The sequence below is a fragment of the Chanos chanos genome, chromosome 2 (assembly GCF_902362185.1).
Source record: "Chanos chanos chromosome 2, fChaCha1.1, whole genome shotgun sequence".
Classification (NCBI taxonomy): domain Eukaryota; kingdom Metazoa; phylum Chordata; class Actinopteri; order Gonorynchiformes; family Chanidae; genus Chanos; species Chanos chanos.
In genome coordinates this window covers 14729764-14740345 of record NC_044496.1, presented here as the reverse complement: position 1 = coordinate 14740345, position 10582 = coordinate 14729764, and the positions used below count along the sequence as shown (strand labels likewise).

Below are 10582 nucleotides of genomic sequence, written 5' to 3'. Positions count from 1 at the left end.
TCTTTGAAATAAATTGCTTTAAAAACACTTTAATGCTTTAAAAAGATAAAAAGTCCTAAAAAAACATCCTCTCCATAAATGCACAAAAAGAAACAGCCGATTCCGTGCTGGATTGTATCCTAAAATGCCAGAATGGAAACCTTGGTCCCCTCCTGAACCACTCCTGCACATGTCCTACACCACTGTTTCCTTGCTGGTGTCTTTACACAGGAAGTGCAGTGTCAGAGCCTGCTGTCTGTGGGATGCCTCCTCTGGTCTAGAAATCTGGAGCTGAACTCTCTGATCAGTCTCACTCCACTTCTTGAACAGGTGAAAGTGGTATCGCAAAGTTACCTATGGCCACACGACACCACATGTTATCAAAACGATATCTTCAAATATCCTTTCTCCATTACACTGTCAGAAGCTCTACATTTTATTCTGTTTGAAACTCGGGTGGTGAAGGGCCACAACAGAGCATGTCATCCAGCGCTTATCTAATGAGTTTAGGGACGCTGCGTATCGCTGAAATGCAGTATGGCAAGGTTTGTGGTACATTTGGAATCAGTTTCTTAATCATTTATTCTCCTTTTAGCAAACATTACTTTGATACATTCTGGGTTTGTAACATTTTTACATTTCTAAGATAAACCCTTTCAGAAAAATGAGTACAGAATCCCTTAAAACGGGATTCCTTTCTATTGACTACATCTATTGTATGTAAAAACGGAGAGAAACTCACAGTGGTCCAGAAGAGGTATATGGTGAAAAGGGCAAGGGTGAGAACGATGAGGCCGATGGCTTCCATACTGTTGCTGTAGTAAAGGTCCATGGCCCCTTGAACACACAGCCATCCACTCAGACTGGCCAGTGGTGTGATGAACAGGAAACAGATGGCATCTCCACACAGTGTCCGTCTCTGGTGTCGCATGGAGGGTGTAACCAGCCACTGAGCAACGGCAGGAGTGAGAGAAAGAGGTAAAATTATCTGAACACGTGAGCCACAGAGCAGGAAACGGCTCCATTTCATTTATGGCGTTTCCATGGTTCCCATTAGCCATCAGACAACTCTGGCCTGTTCACTACTGTACAGAAAAGATGAGGGACCATGCAAGACAATTCAGCTCCAGTATGGGCATACCTTACAATATCAAGTGACAAGACAATGAGAGGAGAACAGAAGCAAATTTAAGGACACACATCAATGTATTTAGGGCTGATTCTTGCCACTCTTACTGTATGATGATCTCTGTGTCTTACAATAAATCTAGTGTTTTTGTCCAAACTTCATTTGAACCTGTGCCAGGATGATGTTCAACAAGGGAGCATTACCTATTGTTTGTGTGAGAGCTCCTGTGTTCTGTTTATAGGATTTAATCATTGGCTTGCACAATGAATGTCCACACATGAGTTAAAGTTAATACAGTATGAAGCCCTGGCCCCAGCATTGGCAGTGAAATGCATGCTGCCTAATCTCATTTTCCTGCTTAGTGGCTTAATGGTTAAAAGCAGTCAAGGGAACGACTGATCCATCAATGTGAGCATACAAGCTGGAAATCAGAGGTGACATCAGACACCTTACAAAACTGTGAAAACAGTGTCCTCTTCACTTCTCCTTCATGAACACTGCTCCATACAAAGACTAGCTCGGTGAGGGCAAAATGGTAGCCACCATGTAGCTGTCACCATTGATCGAGACCTCATGAAAGTCAATGCAAACAGAGGTGATAGGAGGGAAAGCTTATTCAGAAAACAGGGATGGGCATGTCCCTCTGACATTTCTTGCCCTGCTGGCGTGACTGGAACTTAGATGAATGGGTATAGCTATGCAATCCATTTTCTCTGATGGCACACTGAGATTCACCATAGCTGGACACGCTAATCTGCCTGAATGCTAAAACAACACCTCAGAAATGCAAGAAAGTCTGCCCTTTATCTGTTTAGTTTAGTGATACGCTGTAATGTGCACTTTTAGACTTTTAGCCTTTTCATTTTAATCTGTTGAGGAACAATACAGAAACAGCTGCATTGCAGTGTTTGGTAAATCTGTATGTGTGCCCATGCATGTGCATGGGTGCGTGTGTGTGTGTGTGTGTGTGTGTGGGTGAGTTTTACCTCAGTAAGGGGCTTAGGAAAGCGCTCCAGGGTAAACTCAAAGTGGCAGAGCTCACAGTGTCTTGTGCCGGAGGCTGTAAGCCAGTGCTCCAGGCAGGTGCGGTGGACCATGGCGAGAGAGCCTGCACAATTACATGGAGACAGCAGGTCTCCTGCACCACTGCCCTCATGACAGATACGACAAAAAGGCTCCTCTCTCACCAGACTGCACGGAGGATAGCATGAGTTACTGACAGAAACATGAACCAGTATTTACTGTACTGTTGTTCTGTGTCATAACCTTTCCTTTCCTGTGGAAACTGTCTGCGGAAACTTTTTTCAGACTTTTGCAGCAAACTATGCAAGTCAAAGCGTGTAACATAAGTCTGTATCAAATGACACTAACATGTCTCATAATCAGGGAATCTTTTCTTTTTTTTTTCCATGTCTTTCTTTGTTGGATCGCTTGCTGTTTTGGTATTGACTGTGGAGCTGACTCACCTGTTAGTGCTGGGGCAAGAGACCATGGAAGGCACATCTCCAGAACAGTCAATGACTTCCTGTATAGCAGGCACATGTGTCTGTTCTCCACCAGACTCTGTCTCCAGCTTCACCAGCACCACAGGACCAACATCACCAGCCTGCTCCGGTAACACTTCCTCACACAGCATGACTTCCACATGTGGGGCCATTCATTTCTGTGCTGGGATTCCAACCTGCAAACAGATAAATGGTTATGCTGCCTAAAGCATGTGTGGCGTAAACACAAGATGCAACGTACAATTCTATTGTTTAGAATGTAAATATACACCGCATCGCTTCTCCGGTAGAATGAATAAAACCAACAGTCTGAAATAGCATAAGGCAATAATGTAGTATATTCAATGATCAGATAATTATGATGTGCTCTGTGGTATCTGGTGCCTATGTTTGTCTGTCCAGGTTTGTGCTAGAGTTGGCTTTTTACAGTTTCTAACAACAGGATAAAAAAATTGCCAATATAAGGTAGAGAGTTAAACACAAACATTTAGCAAGGGGTTTGATGAGTCTGAGTTGGTTGACTTATAAATCAAACTTGAGGAAGAAAATAGAACTACTGCCATAATCTGAAACTGCATCTCAGTAAGAGTGTGACCTTTATTTATCCTCATTATTGTTTAAAAATGAGTCCTTACAGGCTCTGAGGGAAGACTGTGTATAGGTAAAGGCTTAAGTGACGTGTGGGCTGGCTAACCAGCAAACCTGGCCTGGCCCCTACTTTGATCTCTGTTTCACATATGGCCCTAGACAAGCTGTCAGAGAGGGGGTGACCAGTATGGAAATCCCTTTGTTCCAAGCACAGCCTGGAAATGTATGATTTTGGTAAGTCACTATAGTCAGGCCACAGCCTCAGCATGACCGACACTGGACTAGTTGCCCCACACTCTTCTGAAAGTCCTGAGATAATGAATATTATCTCACTCCTTCTTGGTTCCAGCCTAGCAATGAATAGTAAATGGACTTGTTGAATATGAAACATGCATAATTAACCACATGTGTCAGCAATATAAGGAAAAGTTTTGAAAAATGAAGATTCTACAAGACTACTAGGTTTTTCCCTTCTCTTCTAATCCTCATGCAATAGAGGCGTTACTAGCAAGAAATAACTACCTGTTTGCTTAAACATCCTTGCTCTAAATACTTTCTTTTTAGTGACAGTGAATTGTATTCTGATCATCAACTATATAACTCTCTAACATAGCATAACAAGAAAAGAGTATGCAAAAATGAATTGTTCTATTACAGTTACTTTTTTTGACAATGAACTATTTTCAGTGTACAATACACCAGTTCTGTGTGGGAAAAAATTATACAGAAGGCATAAACTTTTCTTTAAGAACAAACTTATTACTTTCAGTCACATGCTACAGTTTGTTCTTGCAAACTCTCATTGGTAGAATTAGTAACCACCCAAACATGAAGCTGTGTGGCAACCATACATCAGTAACTAAAATAATCATTGCTGTTAGAACATCCTCCTCCACGCTAACACCACAACACCAGACTCCCACACTTACATGACCACCTAACACCAACTAAAATAAACAGCAAAAGACAATTTCAAGAGAGCAGCTTACCGTCAGAGATGCAACGTGCTAAATGTCTGAAACACTCCATAAAACAGAAGCAGAAATGCCAAAAGACTGGAACACAGACTCTCTCTCTCTCTGTCTCTGTCTCTCTCTCTCTCTGTCTGTAAGACACCACACAGCAGACAGTTTCTTTTCGATGCTTAGATTAGCGCTGAGCCCAAGGTCATGGTGAGAATAGCCAGGGATTAAGAAGGAAAAGCAGGCACAGACTAGACAAATGGAAATCCTTTTCACATCACTCCTAGTTACACTACGGGCACCACCCCACAAAAGCCCCCTAATCCAGTTAGACATTGCCAGAGCCTGGCTTTTTATTTGCTTGGCATTATGGTAACTTTGGGCTGGGTTCTAACAGAAAACTGTTGCAGTCCATACTTCAAAGTAAGGAAAGGTAGAGGAAGCAGTTAGGCTGTTTACTCTGTCTAATTTTAGTCTGGCGGTTGAGTGCCTTTATCTCCTGCTAAAAACAGTGTTTTCTTTGATCTTGTTAGCACTGTATAGCACAATGTAACATGAAATGATCTAAATTATTTGATTGTATTGCCAGTTACATATCCGGCTTTGCCAACCCATGTTCATGAATACATCTATATTGTTGAATAGTTTCACCTGCGTAAAAGAGTAGCATCTGTAAGTAGTGTGATGTCATACAATATATCTTGGTGTGAGTCACCTTTAACTTAGTAGAATTCAAACAGCAAGACTGTCTATACATAACCAAATACAGTTATAAAATGCTGAACATGTATCCTGCAGCCAGTGAAACTCATTAAAAAGCTCTTCACTACTGCTTTACTGTGAGAATCTCTATGAGAGCGATACAGAAAAAAAAGTTATATCTAAAAGAAATAGATTATATGAGTGTGTGTGTGTGTGTGTGTTTTCAGGATATGATCAGGGAACATTAGCTTTTCATTTAGCAAAATATGATTTTTCACAAAATATTATTAAACTTTTACCACCAGGGGAAAGTTCAGAGACTTCAAGCCAGATTTTGTTTTTATGTAAAAGCAGGGTGGAAACGTGAGAAACACACCTCTGCTACACACGGCGAGACAGATCAGGAGAAAGAAGTAATAAAGGAACTCTTTCCATTCATATTTATGGCGTGTTTCCCTTTTTCTTATTTTTTTTTTTTACTCTGTCGCCCTAAGCTCAGATGAAAGTGCAGCAGGAAAAATCTTTGCCAAGAAAACGTGTGAGAGATTTTCATTCTCAAACAGGACTACGCCTTACGAGCAACTCAGCCTCTCTCTCTCTTTTTCACTGTCTTCTCCTTTCTTTCTTTCTCTCTTTCTTTCTTTTTTTTTCTGTGTATCTCCCCCTTTCTCTGTCTCTCCTTTTCCTTCTGTCCCGCTCACACTAATCCTGTCTGCTATTCATGGCCAACCTGCTCCTCACAAAAGCTGGCTGGGACGGACATCATTGTGAATTCCTTCATGAACAGTGAGAGAGGGTGAATAATTCCTTTGACACTTCTGGGACAGTTTAGTGAGCCCCAGACGCAGCAGATTATCATAGGAATAAAAAACGAACAGGATCAGTGGCTGGAGAAAAGACTTCCTCTTTTCTGCAGTCAAACACACCGGCCGGGGCTCGCCGAGGGCTTGTGAGGTAACCACACTCCCCCCGTTTTGGCAGCCAATGATAACAGAGCTATTGTTAGAGAAGGAAAAGACCCCCATCTCTAATCCCCTCTGGGCACCACCTTATAAGCGCCCAAGAGGTATACATTCATTCAAGGAGGATCTACTTTCGTTCAGTGTCGTTGTAACCATAAAAATGTAAATATTACTTTTTGTCCTCCTCCTTTATCCTTAAAGTCTCCAAGGAAATAGATCAATAATTTTGGATCAGTAATAAGTAAGCCCACTGAAACCTGGGTTTTTCTTAAATCAGATTTCAAATAATATGGGCAATCACATCATACAAAGCTCAGACCACAGAGGACACAAGGTAGAAGAGACACACACAAACACACTTTGATATATATATATAGATAAAATGTCATACTACTTGTAGTATGTGCCACTACACAGTACTTACAAGTATATGACGATAAAGATGGACGGATTGAAAATATCCATGCACCAAAGTTAAAATGCACGGGAAATAAGAAAGATGGAGTTATGAGGGCTGTCTTTCTGGTCCCTCTTTAAAACAGTAGTACACAGTGGGATTGTCCTCATCTTGTCTTAATTCTGTACCCCAGTTCACTTAAGCCGCTCTTTATTGTGCATTTGTCTTAATTCAAGTCTTGTCTTGGATTTGGAGAAGAATTTGTTGTTGTAGCCCAGCACTAGCATACCTGATCTGAATAATTAAGCGATCACTGAGCCATTTATTTGTTGAATCAGCAATGTTTACACTGCTAGAGGGAATCTGACCCAGTAGAAGCCATCCATAAAGCTGTCTGTACTTGTTCATATTTGATATTAAATCAGTCCATGTTACCTTGACGAGCAGGTTGAACTGTAATCAGCCCATATAATCATAGCTCACACATCCCTCCAGTGGACAGTGCATGGTGTCTCACTCCAGTCATAAGAGACCATGGTGTCTCACTCTAGTCATAAGAGACCATGGTGTCTCACTCTAGTCATGAGAAACAGCCAGACAGTTGATATAGATACAATGTGAGCAGCCCATGTTGACGCATGTAGACAATGATAAGAAATAATCTTACATATTACACACCAGGTGCCAGCTGTACCAAAAAGCTGCAAGAAAGCTGGTCTTGAATGATAGAATGGTTATATGTAAGACCAAACTGTTAAAAAGACAATTTTATATTGGCTCCACCAACTACCTAAAGCTTAGTCACAATTATGAACAATTTATATAATGCATGATCATAGAAAACAATGACTGTACCAAGCATAGTTAGGTAGACGGTCAATAGTAACATCCGTGAGTAGAAATATATTTTTTAAAAAAAACTCAGTATTTGTTTTCTATTTCTTGACTACATCACTTTGGGTGCAGTTATTCTAATGTTGTTAGAACAGGTTTTTATCAGACAGGTTTTACAGGTTTTGTTGATTCCATATACATCATCAATACATTAAACCTGCATGTGTGAGGGCAGAGATATATAGCTTTTCATTAATAGGTTAACAGATGGGTCATTTTCAAATCTTTCCTACAAATATGGTGCTAAACTTCACTTTACACCTGCTCCCTAGAAGGTACAAGTTACACAGGGACATAATAAAAAAAGGACCTCAATTACTGTCAGGCCAATAGATGTAACTGTCCTGTCCATGGGGTTGGTTAAGTATGCTCTTGAACAATCAAGGCCATAATGAACAAATGACTGATATAATGCTTTTCTCAAATGAAACTTTAAAAGACTCATCTGTAGCACCACTCCTTTCTTCTCACAGCTTAAGTCATTTGATAGCGCTTGACTTTTTAAGGTCTCTTTGGTATGTTTAGAGATAAGGTATCTTCAGAGATGTCAGATAGAAAGGGGATATATACATAAATAGCACAAAAATCCATTTAGTCCTCATTGTAGGGTCAAGGCCTGCAATTAGCTTAGGTCAGACTAGTTTTACATTTACAAAAGTATGAGTACACTAGTTCAACCACAATCATCAGTTCCAAGATTCAATCAGGAGCGTGTAAAGGGGTAAAAATGAAATATTTTTATTGAATGACTTGTACCTGCATGCATAATTAAATAGGAATAATTAGAAGTTAAAAAGCAGCTCCGGAGCACACAAGTGCACTCTCCATCTAATCCATTAAATGCATGCCCTTTTACCAGAAGTCTGGTTATCTTCAAATGGTGGTAATCTGAAAAGAATGTAGTCAGCAGGCACTATCAGAACCCACTCTAAAGTAGGAAGAGTGTTGTCTGTCCTCCGCTTTTTAAATGGAGCCTGAAGACAAGAGAGCAAACCATGTGACCACTGTCAAGTGGCCAGCGGCCGTGCAGGCTGGGCCTTATCTCTGAAGGAGAAAGGGATGGCTCGCCACAGTGATGGCACCTCAGCTCCAGGGCCAGAGCTGTAACATGAAAACGCCTGTTCTGGGTAACGCTAGGGCTAAAGTGGATCTATTTCAGGTGCTGTACTTCAGGAGGCTGGTTCGCAGAGACATGACCGAGTGGACGCTGCTTAAGAGGCTGCTGGACGCTGTTCACCAGCACTCTACCATGATCGGACGGCTCTGGCTCACCGTCATGGTCATTTTCCGCCTGCTCATCGTGGCCGTGGCAACGGAGGACGTCTACACGGACGAGCAAGAGATGTTTGTGTGTAACACCCTTCAGCCGGGCTGTTCCAACGTGTGCTACGACGCGTTCGCGCCTATCTCACAGCCACGGTTCTGGGTCTTCCAGATTATCACCGTGTCCACCCCTTCCCTCTGCTTTATCATCTACACCTGGCACAACCTGTCCAAGCAGCCAGAGGGGGAGCAGGGGCGGGAGGCCCGCGAGGCCTACGAACGGAGTTGCGACTCCGACAGCTGCTCCATTAAGTCTCACAGGCACCTGGGCCATAGTCTGGCTGACGTGCTGGAGGGAATCACTGGTCAGAGCGCACAGAAGAGCACCTGTGTGTCTCTGGCCCACTCTAAGGTCCTCCAAGAGAGTGGCAGCGGGAACTCCTCAGGGGTCCTTTCTAAATACTATGTGTTCCACGTGTGTTTCCGCACCGTGCTGGAAGTGGGTTTCGTGTTGGCCCAGTGGCTGTTGTTTGGGTTCCAGGTGCCTGCTCATTTTGTGTGCACCACATCACCCTGCATGCAGAGAACGGACTGCTACGTCTCACGACCCACCGAGAAAACCATCTTTCTGGTTTTCATGTTTTGCGTTGGTGTCTTCTGCATTTTCCTCAACTTCCTAGAGCTTAATCACTTGGGCTGGAAGAAGATCAAGAAGTCCATGCGGGGTAAGGAGAGCTCGTGGAGGGGATACGGAGCTATAAACCAAGACGTTCAATCGGTGGCATCACTCACCTTCAGAGACGTGACTAGCACCACCTCACTCCCTACTCTGGACCTGGTGGTGGACCACCGGCCTGACTGGACCTGTACTGGTAACTGCTCTACGCTGAAGGAAGAGAGAGAGGATTCATCACAGACAGACAACCACAGGGGAACACAGTCTCTTAAGAGCAAAACTCAATCACACAAAGGAAGGGTGTCCAAACAGCGGAGTGCAGAGGTCTGGATATGAATGTAGACTATGCAATGATCAGCCACACACAGCATTGTTTTTTGAGCCCTTTGGTGAGTCTTAAATCACAGAAAGGAACAATAACATGTGGAACTTTTTGAGAATATTAGAAGCATTTAAACAATGTGTTTTTTGTTTGGTTTTGTTTTGTTTTTCAAAAGTTTACCTGAATCAGATGAATGGAATCCCTTTCACTGTTTCAGAATAAATTGCTGCTAATTTATACAATAGAGTGTACATTTGCATGAAATGAGAAAATAAAAAGAGAGACAATCACATGAAGGGGTCAGAATTTGTTTATCATTTATTTACTCAATATATGTAATAATATATTCATTTACAACATCTATAAAACACTTTTTGTATAAATTATAAAGAAAAAAGACAAACAGAAACGCTGTAATCCAGAGTAAAGTTCTTTGAACAGATTTTGAACCTAAAGACGCCAGACAAACCTCAATGTAAAGCAGCAGCGGTGATCAATGGTAGTGTTTGAATAGGTGCCATCCACAATTTCTGATTGAACATCATTTCTGTAATTAAATTGAATCATTTCAAACTTGTGTCACTGGGAGATTCCAGAAGGGCTCTGTTAAGATCAAACATTTTCACTTTCAATTTTTTTCCACTTCAGACAAGGTTTTGGTCTGACTTGTCAAATTCAAACAACCCCATAATAAAAAATGTAAATGAGATGTAATATATCGAGTGACTGATGTAATATAGTTTGGCCAAGCTCTTGGCCATATATCACAAGGGTTCACTGAATTGTACTGAATGCACTGTGAGAGATGGACGTTAGTCTGATGGACTTGTTCGGACAGGGATATGGTTTTTAGCTATTTTCCAGCTCTTTTCTGTAGCAATCCTACAGTATATAGCACTCCTCCTCATTCTCTCCATCACAACAAAAAACAACCAAACAAACAAACAAACCTTTATCACCACCAGCACTTCACTGTCTGTCTCTCCAGTAAAAATGACAAAAATATGTTAAGAATGACAACGTGCACTACAGGGTTTTGGTGAATTATCCTTGTCATAGGTACTATAGAGTCTATAAAATAGACACAATGAACTATCGAAAATTTAAACACAAATATATAAGAAACAAATTTCCCAATTCAACACATGGCAAACATAGATTATGGCATTTTCTGAATACAGTCATCTTTTTGGTGATTTAAGG

At 41.6% G+C, this 10582-nt stretch overlaps 2 protein-coding genes across 2 annotated transcripts; one reads left to right on the top strand and one right to left on the bottom strand.

Moving 5' to 3' along the window:
- Positions 1–73: 73 nt before the first annotated feature.
- marchf3 (membrane associated ring-CH-type finger 3) lies at positions 74–2765 on the bottom strand. The gene is made up of 4 exons (XM_030794234.1): positions 2575–2765; positions 2095–2299; positions 722–928; positions 74–333 (listed from the first exon to the last, which is right to left on the bottom strand). Exons 1-4 carry the CDS (start codon positions 2763–2765, stop codon positions 175–177), a joined length of 762 nt encoding a protein of 253 aa, XP_030650094.1. The 3' UTR covers positions 74–174.
- A 5428-nt stretch (positions 2766–8193) lies between these two features.
- gjd6 (gap junction protein delta 6) lies at positions 8194–9393 on the top strand. Its single transcript, XM_030794233.1, has one exon. It carries the CDS (start codon positions 8194–8196, stop codon positions 9391–9393), a length of 1200 nt encoding a protein of 399 aa, XP_030650093.1.
- The last annotated feature ends 1189 nt before the right edge of the window (positions 9394–10582 follow it).

Bases quoted from the DNA above. Each gene is read 5' to 3' on its own strand.
- gjd6 (XM_030794233.1), top strand. From the start codon at position 8,194: ATGGCACCTCAGCTCCAGGGCCAGAGCTGTAACATGAAAACGCCTGTT.
- marchf3 (XM_030794234.1), bottom strand. From the start codon at position 2,765: ATGGCCCCACATGTGGAAGTCATGCTGTGTGAGGAAGTGTTACCGGAG. The intron at 929-2,094 runs GTAAAACTCACC...GCCGTTGCTCAG, and splicing joins TTCCTAAGCCCCTTACTGAG to TGGCTGGTTACACCCTCCAT. The intron at 334-721 runs GTGAGTTTCTCT...GTGTGGCCATAG, and splicing joins TATACCTCTTCTGGACCACT to GTAACTTTGCGATACCACTT.